This window comes from Micropterus salmoides, unplaced genomic scaffold (genome assembly GCF_014851395.1).
Source record: "Micropterus salmoides isolate LMB-PRFRI ecotype aquatic unplaced genomic scaffold, ASM1485139v1 Ms_hic_scaffold_7, whole genome shotgun sequence".
Classification (NCBI taxonomy): Eukaryota; Metazoa; Chordata; class Actinopteri; order Centrarchiformes; family Centrarchidae; genus Micropterus; species Micropterus salmoides.
This window is the reverse complement of record NW_024044459.1, coordinates 33,762,752-33,774,936: the sequence shown is the minus strand read 5'-3', so window position 1 is coordinate 33,774,936 and position 12,185 is coordinate 33,762,752. Positions and strand designations below refer to the sequence as shown.

At 44.4% G+C, this 12,185-nt stretch overlaps 1 protein-coding gene across 11 annotated transcripts in view; it reads right to left on the bottom strand.

The window, feature by feature from the left end:
• The window catches only part of fbrsl1 (fibrosin-like 1), a 376,696-nt gene that overhangs the window by 145,065 nt on the left and 219,446 nt on the right, over positions 1 to 12,185 (bottom strand). For 10 of the 11 annotated variants that reach the window (XM_038704691.1, XM_038704683.1, XM_038704684.1 and 7 more), the window contains one exon: positions 9,564 to 9,599. The exons of the other annotated variant lie outside the window; for it this stretch is intronic. In XM_038704691.1, the coding sequence (XP_038560619.1) occupies positions 9,564 to 9,599 (36 nt within the window). The remainder of the gene's footprint in view (positions 1 to 9,563; positions 9,600 to 12,185) is intronic. 11 annotated transcript variants of the gene reach the window in all.

Below are 12,185 nucleotides of genomic sequence, written 5' to 3'. Positions count from 1 at the left end.
CAGTTAGCATGCAGTGGTCAGGGCAAAAATAACGATTGTTGGCAAAGGACATATACATTGGAAACAGAGTACTGCTGATCTAATTAAGAGCTGGCCAACTGTGTCATCAGGGTTCGTCTTTCTTGCAGTGAGCTGCAGCAAAAGTGAGACACATCTGCTTAAACAAAGAGAGATGAAGAGAGACACATAGAGACAAGAAAGTACTATTTCCAATCAAGCATCTGCCTCCCCTCCGACACAGCTCGATTTAACCTTGAAGAGTAATGAGATCTGACTTGCTTAAATGTTAGCATTCTTAAATCATCAGGAAGTGCCTCCAAGGAGCCGATAATCACTGTGCCAAATTGCTGCGCTCGCTAATTTCATTTCTCCCTAGCATTTGCTTGCAGTTAGTGTCGATTATTCAGGAACAGGCATTTAATGCTGCCAGGTCCCAGGGGTGTTACATTAAAATGTAATAACTTGCAACATAAATGAAAACAAAAACCATTACTTTCTTCCCCTCACAAATTTCTTCCCTCCTCCCTTTTCCTCCACCACCCCTCTCCCTTCCTCCCTCCTCAATCTCTCTCCACTCCCTCACTCCATGGTGGGAGTTCGAATCTAATTCTCAGCCCATCTGGCAGGCGTAATGAAGGCAGGCCGGGCTTGTGGTGCCCTGCTGCCATGGCTCGGTGGAGCAGGAGGCTAGCTGGCAGATTGGGCCGGGATGAGTGGAGGGGAGTCGGGGAACCTGCTGAGTGAGTAAGCCGGCCCAGTTAATCTCCCATGTGCCCTGGTGTGATCGGGGCCAAGGCCAACCACACGCTGAGGGCACAGTGGATGGGTCTGGAGTGTGGATGGTCGTGGGCAGAAGACTGGTGGGTGAGTCTGGCATTCATTTACATTTCCTGGCATTTAGCTGACTCTTCTATCCAAAGAGACTTTCAGTGAGTGAAACTGTAAAATAACCTTCACTTTGAAGACTGCCGAAAACATAAACAGTCAGTGAGAGGGTCACAGCTAAGCCAATACATCTACACCACAACTGGGCGTGTACTGGGTTCAAGGGATGTTTTGTGCTTTAAACCAACTCAACAGCCTTAAAGCTACTTAAAGGAGTGAATCACATGAAACAACTGCATGTAGATGTGACACTAAAAATGTTGAACATACTCCTCATTAACACTTTGATCAACAGCTTCTGAAGGATTTTTACAATGGAAGAGCGTAAATGATATCTTCACAAATACAGTGCAGGTCCAACAGATGTCAGAGGATACAGATAGTCAAACAGATAGATTCAACCCTAACAGGTGCAGCCTCAGAGGAAACAAAAGACAATGTCTTAGCCCCATCTGGCAAAGACTGAAGTGCATAGGGATATACATATGGGAAATAGCAACGGGCTGCATAACACATTTAAAGGTATACTAGATTACACAAAGATGTGTATCTTTATGTTGTAACATCTACAGTTGCAAAAACCACTCACAGCATTTTTTGTTTGTTTTTTACTTAAATGTATTTGATATATTAACTAATTTCTTTATTGCTTTCACTTTGGTAAGTAAATGGAATTTGCCATAAAAATATTACTGAACTGTTAAAATATACTTCGTGATCAACCGTATCTCCCAGCACTGCCAAACAGCTACTGGGAGAGCATGACACCAAAAAACCCATGCAATTATGATTAAGCTCCTTTATGTAAACACAAACTCCTCTCCAATCACTGCGATCTGCCTGCCGTGTGTGAAAGCACGTAGGGGGGAAGTGGCAAGGCGAGCAAAACCTTGGTGATAGACCTGCAGTTGCAAACACTGGCCTGTGTGTGTGTGTGTATCAGTGTGAGTGCATACAGGTGTTTACCAATATGCTTTCCCAAGCCATGCTGCTATGAACTTAAGAATACACTTTTTCTTTGCAAACCGGTCAGCACCTAGCAGGAAACCTGTACCTGCTTGGTGCCTCCGTTTGCCCAAAAGGCAAAACCACAGCAGATAAGTAGGGCAAGACATTGGCCCGGCGGCTCAAACTGAAAGTTCTCAGCGTAAGTGAGGCATGGGAGAGAGAAAGAACAAGAATCAGATAGGCCGACAGAAAAAAAAAAAAAACGAATATACAACAACATAGCAGGAAGCTAGGCTGACAAAAACAGCAGGTTTCCCTAAGCTGTGCTCCAGCCTCTGGAGAAACCACAACACTGTCATTAACAGTTACTCTCCTCATAAACACACCAGCATCAGCTGGTGGTGTAATTGCCCCTGCTTCTCCTGTAATCTTATACCTTACCTGCTGTTACTGTCTGAGAGAGACAGCGAAAGAGGAACGGGGATGTGGGGGGGGGGGGGGGGGGGGGGGGTGTTGTAGTGCATATGCCTGTGTGGTGTTGGAGGCAGGCTAGGTGTTGCTTGTGTGCTGTCAGATACAAGGTAAGGCAAGTAAGAAGAGGCGTGTAGAGAGAGAAAGAAAAAGGAGAAAACACATGCCAGAAAATCAAATGAGTGCATGTTGCTCACTGAAATCCCAGGAGCAAGGCTCAGGGGCTCCGATGGAGGGAAATCGTGTTCTTTTCGTTGAGTGATTAGAAGACGAGTGGCAGAACATGACCTACTTAGTATAACTTTTTTGTACAGGTTTTGGAAAAGGTACTCATGTGGGTGAGTGATAGAGGCAGGTGTGGGCTTTAACCCTAATAGATTCATAGAAACATTAAAGATAGCAGGAATAATTGCCACGGGGTGTTTGTGAATATGAAATAAAGTCTCTTCATCTCATGACCTCTCAAACTCAAACAAGGGCTTGTAGTCATCCTCTATGATCTGGCTTTGCAGCCTAAAAAAAGCACAGGGGGATGCGTTTGATCCTACAGATATGCAAGGTTAAAATGCAAAACAAAACATGAATTAAACATCATCTGACACCCTCTAAAGGCTACAACACTAGGATTTAGTACCTTTAAAATTAGCCCAGAAAGTGTGGTGGGTGGTGTGAATGTTGAGAGAGCCGGAAAAGAGAAGAGAAAAAAAAAAAGGATGAGAAACCTGCTTTCTCAAAACCGTTTCTCTGCCCTATTACAATCGCATACTGGAAATCCACCGAGGCCATGAAAAAGGAACATTTTAGCTTTGCTGTAAAAATGGGCCTGCCTCTAGTTCCTCTTAATTTCAGGCTTTGTTTGTGCGTAGTCTGGGAGCTCTTGTGGGTTTGCAGGAGACCCGCAGGCCTTTTGTCTCATCAGTAGAGGTAGTTTCTGTTTTGTGCCTGAAGCTATCTGTTGACGTACACTTTTTGTTCTACCTCTCCATGCGAGATTTTGTCACAGGTCACGGATTACAGGCAACACAGCCATCACAGGTACACCACTGTTTGTTTCTCCTACAACAACTGTTAGCTCTTAGGAGAGAGGCGGGCCCTGAATCTCCATATCAGTCAGAGAAAGTAAGGTGTGTTATGAAGAAGAAAGAGTGAATAACAACCAAGACATGTGTTGGGAAATGAAACGTCTCACAAAACGTCTCACAAAATGGCCTTCCTAGGGGGACACTGGCAGTGCTGCCATGCCTGCTTCTTTAAATGACACAGACTAATATTACACTTGTGGCATTGAATTAATAAGCTGCAGCATGATAAATCTCTATGATTTATTATGTTCCCTCCAGTGTATAATCAAGTTGAATGAGAGAGGGAGAGAGAGTCAGACAGAGGGAGATCGGAAGAGACAGAGACATAGCTGGGTCTGAATTGAGACACAACAGACAAGGTCCTTCCTCTGCACAGCTGAATCGACAGGCTTACACAGCTTTGAATGAGAACTGTGAAACAGTCAGTCACCGAAATCAGTGGGTGTTGTGTATAACAGAAGGAAAGCGATTAAAATACCAAAAAGTTCAATGTGCAGAGCACCGTGAAATATGACATATGGAACTGCCAAAACAGAACTAGCAGACGTTCTTTCCCCCCAAAACGGTCTATTTCTTTTGGAAGCATGCATTCCCCATAAGGGCGGTTTATGAGAATATCACACCTCTATGGAAGTCTCATCCCACAATCCACAGGAGGCTTTCTCTCCCTCCTGCTTGCTTCTGGTGGGCTGCCATCATATTCATTCCCCGTTCCCAGATAGATGTTTGTAATTGGAGCTCTAATTTATGATCGGGCCTTGGTGCAGGATAATGATATGGAGCATTGTAATTTGCTGATGCAAATTGTACGTTATAATGGGAAGCCATAAAAGCCCCAGCAACATCTCGGAGACTTGCCAAACACCCTGAGCGTTCATTACAGCCCTCATTAAAACATCCACGTCGGCATTGGGAGCTCTTACAAATGGAAGGAGCATGTAATTGCTGCTTGATTGTGGTATATGTAACATATGATAAAGTGGAATTACCACTTTATTTGTCTACAGTGTCCGCGAAACTTAATGGGGAAAAGCCTGCAGTAAACAAATCCTCAGAGCATTGTTTGAGTGTTACATTATAGGTCTATTTGTTTAAAGTGGGGCAAATGTGAGTTAGGGGACAGTGCATCCAGGACAAACTAAGAGTAATGATAACCAAGGCTGGGGGTTAAAACTAATGCTTTTACCCATGAGAGCCTGTGTTTCATTTGGACTAACTCCAACGTGGTGATAGCATACAGCCTCGTGTGGGAATACATTAACCGGATTTAATATAAGAAAAGATCAGTATTGTTCTTTTTCATTACCAGGCACCAAAGTCATCACCATACATTTGCTTTAAGGGTGGTGGAACAAGATTGAAAATGGTTAGAATGAACTACTGAAGTCACCTCTGGTAAAAAAATATTTTTTACTAATGTCAATTTGGGCCTTAGCTTCTAGCCATTTCCAATCGTTGATCTCAATTCAGTCCTAACAAACGGGGTATGTGAAACGCAGTGAGGCTGAACGGCCCAGCTTTTAAGCAGCCTTAAGAGCAAAGCCAAGTGGTAAAAGCAATTAAGAGTTCATTTAGAACAACTGAACTATGCTGGGGCTGGTTTTTCTGAGGCCCGGTCAACACTAATTCACAGTGTCGCCTTTTTATTCAAATGACCTCTCCCAGAGTCCCCTTTGTGTTGGTGCCGTTCTAATGCATCTCCATTAGAACAAAACCTGAGCAGCATTGCTGAAAATGAAGTTTCCCTCCTCAACTCTGAATGATGGCAGGCCTCTACCTCCAGAGCTGTGTGTGCTCAGCCACTGGAAAAGGATTTTCAACTGTGCCATTCAGCTGGGGCCCCAGAAGCCTACAGCCTTTATCTGTAGAACCATTGATTGATGTGTTGTGGGCCCTGCTGTGGTTAACAGCAATTTTTATCTGTTGCTAGCGGCAACAGCCCAGGTCCCTGGTGCGCCGAGATCAGCAGGGCCCAGGATCTGAAGCCGGACCGCACACGGTGATAAACAAATAGGTTTTTCAAGGCGGACAGCCCTCATAGAGAGGCCCCTGACAAGCAGTGCCCCACCCCAAGGCCAGGACAATGTCAGCGCCCCAGCCCACTCCTGCTGGGCTCTTAGTTTCCTTCACTAATTTTCACCATGTGCAGAGCCAGCGGTATGGAGACACCTGCACACCCTACGGAAAAGTAAGCAGAGCACAAGATACAGAGAGAGGCAGACAGACGGAGAGAATCACAGAGATACTCACAGAGAGAAGTCAAGAAATTTCATAAATCATACTGTAGGAGAAGAAGCCATGGCTTTTTGTTTAAGCTCCGTATTGCGACATCTTGTTGCAAAAATTATTCTAGCCTAAGATATAATTTACACTCAATTTCCAGTCAATCGCTGTGTTTAGCATTTAATCCAGTGAATCTGTGTCGTTTTGTTAAATAAAGCGTGAAGCTTTTAATGGCTTCTATTATAATTAAGTGACATAATCCTTGTATTCGATAAGGATCTTGTAAAAAAGCCTTGTCACTCAGATAGGGAAGTGTATTTGCCACAATGTGGAGGTCGTGAATGCCAAATCAATTAAAACAAGGCTGTTTAAGAATGCACAAATCACTCTGAGACTGCTCTGTTTTAGAGTGTAGACTCATTTAGCGTTAAATATGATTATGACAACCCGAGCAGAGAAATGAAAAATGGGTGTGTCTGAGAGCTCCGAGCACTCTCGCTCAACCCAAACACTCCGGCTAAGGTTTTACTCTCTGACATCGCAGAGATAAACCCTCCCAAAGCAGACTAGTCAGATTATACTGTCACAGACAAAGCTCTATGCTTTTATCGTGCGTGAAAACATGAGCCGTAAGTTGGCCTTGGGGTGGTTTTAAAAGATGGGAGGTGGGAGACTGAAGCTCAGTCACTTCATCTGAAAGGAAAGGGAGGTCTGTTGTCTTTTTCGCTTAGCTAAAACGTCTCCTCCTCTATACAGTATATCCAGCCCAGGGGTAGTGACAGGATGGGCAGATAGTTGCAGTGAGAGTCTTTGACATTTTCTTGTCTCTTGCAGCCCATATCTCCCAGGCACAGAGGGGGATGTTGGGTTCTTTATCAAGAAGCCCCTCAGAGAGGATGATAAATCGCCAGAGCCCAGGCCCATCTCCAGTGGAACAACAAGCAGGTAGCAGCGCAGGAAACAAGCTACAGATATTGTCTCCCAAACATAGCTGAGGCTATAATGAAGCCTGCACAAAGCAGACAGGAGAGTCGGCCTGATAAACAATTCCATTTCCAGTCTTCCACAGAGAGCGAGATAGCGAGTCTCAGACCTGCTGCTACATAACGCTGCTGGACTCAACGGTCCAGAGATTAGCCCTCACCCTTGAATTTGATATTAAGGGGGGTTCTGGGGGTGGGGTGCCTAACAATGTCATCACCTGGATAAACACAGTGTTTAGATCAATAAGCAAATCAGGGTAGTTTGTTGTTACGCTACCAAGTGGAGACAGAGGATGGATACTGGCATGGAATAACAATCTATAAGATTTTAATGTATATTTCTGTTTTTACCTTGTCTTTTATATGTTTTATATGAGTGTTTTTTGTGTATTCTTATGTTTTCATTTACATATGGGTTTATTAGTATGCTGTGTTGAATTATGTACGGCAGTATATGTTGTATATTTGGCTAGTATTTTTAGCAAACATGTAAATGCCTGTCAGGCAAATTGGGAAAAACAACCATGTATTTTTCATCAATCATTTGCCACTAAAATCCTCAAATGTCAAAGTACTGAAATTATCAGCCATGAGCAGCTTAATTTTAGCGAATATTTGCACCAGCCTGCAGAAACTCTTATAATTTATACCATAACGTTTACAATCCACTAGAAACAACTTGGAAGCACTATCAATTCTAAAAAAAAAAGAAGAAATGGATTCAATTAACATGCAGTAAGCAAAGAAATATTAGCGGTTACTTTTTCAGTTTTCTTTTAGCTTTGTCTTTTAACAAAGAATGAAGTGAAGAAAAATAAACGAGACAAAATACAATAGAATGACAAGGACATACGTCACGTGTATGCAGAATGTGTGCAGTGTTTTTAATGAGCAAAAACATAGTTGGATAAAAGAAACCAGCAGACAAGACAATGTGTTCTGTATGTAACATTATTTTAACGCAGTATTAAGGTATTTGCTGTGTCCAAAACACTCCAGTTTGGTGGCTCTAATTTCCCTTTTTCACCAGTCTGGCACTAAAGCCCAGAAATGTCCTTTATTCAAATGAGGCCATTGAAGCCTTGCAGGCAACATAAGAAGGGAGACATATGGAAGCATGAGCAAGAAGAGGCGTTATCTCCCAGTAGACAACAAACTGTCAGAAACTCTTAGTGCCCTGTGACAGATAACCAGCCCCCATCCACCAGCTTGATTTTTTTGTAGAGAGGAAGAGCAGTAGATCGTGATCAGTGCCAGGGGCCAACCAGCAGCAAGCCCTGTCCATGCTAATGATGGCCAGTGGCGCTGCCTACGCCTGTGTTCCCGCCTCGATGACCCTCCCACATCCTCTCCTCACCTCACAAACAGCCCTCCACCCACATACATAGCCTCTCTCTTTCTATTCCTCCAGCCACAATGCTCTATCCAGCCCCGGGCCTTCTCCTCATCATACTCCTCCTCCCATACCCACTCAGTCTCTTTCTGGCAGTTCCCTGGAGCCCCCCCGACCCCACACCCCATGCCCCCCTCCCTTCGAAACCATCATACTGTAAAGCCTGAAGCACTTACAGATAAGGAGACCCCAGAAATCAAGCGGGCCCGGCAGCAGAGCAGATTGAAAGTCAGAGCTCAGCACCCAGGAGGTGCCCAGAGGCTACAAACGCTGCAGATAGCACCATCGGATAGCCAGAGAGGGGAGCCAGACAACGTAAAACTTCCTGCCCTCGTTACTGGACGCTTGCACAATGCCCCGGCTCCCACACCACCACCACCACCAAGCTCTCTCTACCTACATTTCTGCCCTCTCTCTCTCTCTGAATCCCCCCTTCATCCTTTCAGATAAAGAGAAGGCCTCGTTCCCTGCCGACTCAAACTGACAGCTCGAGCCAAAGGGCTCCACAAGCTTTTTTGGAAGGTCTTGTTTGTTTTCATCCATCTGTGAGTATGCAGCCGCTGGGGAATAGGAATGTGACATGTTCTATTAAAACAAAATTTTAAAAAAAGATCTCACAGAGATCAAGGTCTTTTGAAGTTAAGCTTTGTTCAGTGCTTTAACTGCAGTCCTTTGAGGCAGATTAACGATGACAAACCATTTATAGTTATGTTGTTTGTCGGGATGATTGCTTCCAAGCTACAATAAGAACTGCCATATGCCACTCATCAGCTAAAAGTAGCACACTTTAAAGAATGTTCCTCTTATGAGTTCCCCTTAAAGCAAAGGACATAAAGGACGACCGCTGTCTCTATTACCGAGAGACTAGACACATCATTGAAACAATGGGAAGGGAAGAGCACAAATTTACGGTTCGAAAACGCACTGGGGCAAGGCAACAGATGCTTTCAAGGGATAAAAATAGCCCTGCTCTGACAATCTGTGATTTGTGAGCTGGTGTATGTTTGAAAGGATTGGGTTGACATTTTCCAAGACCATCCCTAAATATTCCTTGGGCACATTTACCTTGAACAACACTCTACGTATTCTATGACAAAAAACATCTCAACGACTCCTATTAATGTCAGTTCTTTCCAACAATTCATGAGACATGTTTAACTGCTACAGATCTTCCTGAAGGTGTAAATGTAAATGCATTTCTGCTGTAGTGTGAAATTGTATTTATTGCATAGATACGGGAGCCGTTAAAAGGCTTTTAGGCATATTGTCATATATGTGAGCAAAAGGATCCTCCGCTGACAGTCACTGGAGGAAGACATAAAACTCTGACAGCCAAATTGCAGCACCGGCGAACGGCGCTGATCGATGCCAATAAAACGAGGCTCTTTTTGCCAAGGTAGTTCAGGACACCTTCCCGCAATTTAATCAGTCAGTCAGCTAGAATTAATGTTCCTAATATCATGATTTCTCCATTACTCTATTTAACATAATTAAAATGTCGAGCGCCAGGGCCATAAAGCGGGTCGTTGGAGATTGTAATTCTGCCGTAAAGCTATGAAGCATGAAAATGCCACTTACCGAGTAGCCACGGCCTGACAGCGAGTGAGTGGAACTCTGTAGGGAGAGAGAGGAGAACAGGGATGACCTTTAAGGAGCGTTTCACTCGCTGACACAGACATGATGAAGCAGCGCCGCTTTAATATCAATATTCACGTTAACCTTTTACCCGCCCCGCCATGTAGCCCACGCCCGCACACATCACTCCCATACACTCTGGCCTCCACCATGGGGGTAGCTGAGCGGCAGCAGCTCTAAAAAACCCTCGTTCACGTCCTGCTGAGAGACTTAATTGTTGTCAGCTGTCAGAAATACACTGTGGAAAACCTTAATTATTTGGTAAACTTCTAATTAAAATGGTGCACAATAGTCACTCTATGGTTGTGTAAATGTATTTCAAGCACAGTGAGAGTTGTACATGCTTTACTTAAAAAGGGAACTCTGGGATACCTTGGATACTTTATGAGACAACTGCATGGTTAATGACATGTTCTAATCTTTGCCTGCTGACTTCTTGTAAACAAAATGATTCATGCTTCTGATGGTTTTATAAGACAAGTGCTGTGTTGCAGTGCAGGTCAAGATTAAATGTCACCATTTATTAGTTTAAATTCACCTGCTTGTGCCTTCAAGAGTGTCATCTGACATTGATAGACACATGGGAGTGGATCCATCACTCGCATCAGTAGATAAAATGATAAAACACACCTTGATATAGAAATTGTTGTTTTGAGAGCGAGTAACAACTCAGGTACCCTGCTAGCCCGAAGGTGTTGGCTTCTCTCCTTATTCCATTTTTATCATTTTCCAAGTATTAGCTTTGCAATGAAAAGTAGAATCAACAGGATTTCTTTGGATAACTGAGCAGATATTTCAAAATATATATAATGCCAATATAGTGCTTGCAAAAAAAAGAGATCATTTCCGCAATGCTTTATATCCTTTACAGCCAAAAATACACTATATCATGTTTAACATTTACTTTACAATATACACTGTCCATCATTAAATACTGTTGTCATTAATTTTTGGGATCTTTTTTTTTATGCTATATCAGCTCCCTTTGTACTCATATCTCTTCATGCATTTAGTGAGGTGTTTTGGCACATCAAACTCCTCCTGTGTTTTCTAATGCAGTCCTCTAAATGCTGAACAAGAGCAGGATGTAGACAGAAGAGGCAAGGTTTTGTTCTGTTCCCTGGCTCTCTGTCTGTCAGCGCCCAGCACGAATACCAATCTCCAAATCCCTCCCTCCACTTCCACTTTTCACTTCTTTTATTCCTCTGTCTAGATTGGCAATTTCTCCCCCCCCCCCCCCCCTCCCACGGTCTCTGGAGGGGACTTTTCTGCTAGACCAATTTCATCCATAGGTCCACCTTCAATCCAAACAACCTCCCCCACACCTTCACCACCACTGCCTCCCTTGTTTTGCACCCTCCCAGTACCCCTCATCCATTCTTCCACACCTGCTCTAGGCCTCAGCCCTCATCAACGCCTATGTGCCCCTCTGATTCGCAGGACAGCTCCTGTGGTGACGATTAGGGAGGAGTCCCGCCGCGAACCGGAAAGCAGGCACTGCAGGAATCAAAAGGCTATTCCCGCTCTGCTCAACCTCTCTACTCCCATCACTACTGCAACGAGAGAAGAGGCCAAAAGAAAGGAAGAACTGCACAGAAGGCAAAATCTGTGGATACAAAAGGGCCAAAAGTGTGTTCCAATGAGAAAAAGATTTGTTGTCTGTGTGTGTTCATGTTGTGAATGCACTTAAAAATGTGCGTAAGTGTACGTGTTTGTGTGGGCGCATAGGTGCTAGAAGGCCAAGGCCATTTGGAATTAGCCTTACTATGTAGAGTTCATTCAACTTGGAGCATTCTGAGCAGAAAGAAGGGCTTATTTAAATGATAATGAGGGACAATCCATTGGATTTAGTGCCAGTGAAAGGAGGAAAAGAGGGGAGGGAAAGGGGGATCCATTAAAACGCCAGCGGTTCATAAGCCATAGGGTCGGCATCCAGCTAAACACTCTCTCTTAAAAGCCATTATACATGGCTCTCAATGGATTTCTGCAGCGCTTAGGACTTCAAAAGGATTTAAGAACCCGCCCCAGAGAGGGAGTGTGGGGGAGGGAGGAGGATGAGTGTGTGTGTGTGTGTGTGGGTGTGTGCGCGTGTGTGTGTGTGTGTGTAAGTGGTGGTTACGGTGGTTGGTGGCGAGAAGGATGGGGCGGATGCTGGTGGCATTTAAGGGTTAACTAAACAGCCCGGAGAAGAGAAATGTTGCTAAATCCGCCCCCTAATCCTCTCCCCATTTCCATGCCCCCTCCTCCACTCTCCTTACAAAAAAAAAAGAAAGAAAGAAAAAAGAAAAACATGGCGACAAGAGGGGAGGGTCCAGTCCATCTTCTCCCAACCCAGACTATTGGTTTATGTCGTTGCAGGGAGGCCAAGGGGCGGCCAGTCAGAGCTTGTTGGAGCATGATGAGGAAAGGGATGCAAACATGCCCTCTGTGGCAGGAAGATCAGGTAGCTGGGTAGTTTTGGGTGCATGTGGGTGGGTGTGGGTGGATTCAGGAGGGTGATACTCTGACAGCACCACAGCTGCAGCCCTATCCTCCGCAGGACACAGATGCAGTGGAACCCACCCC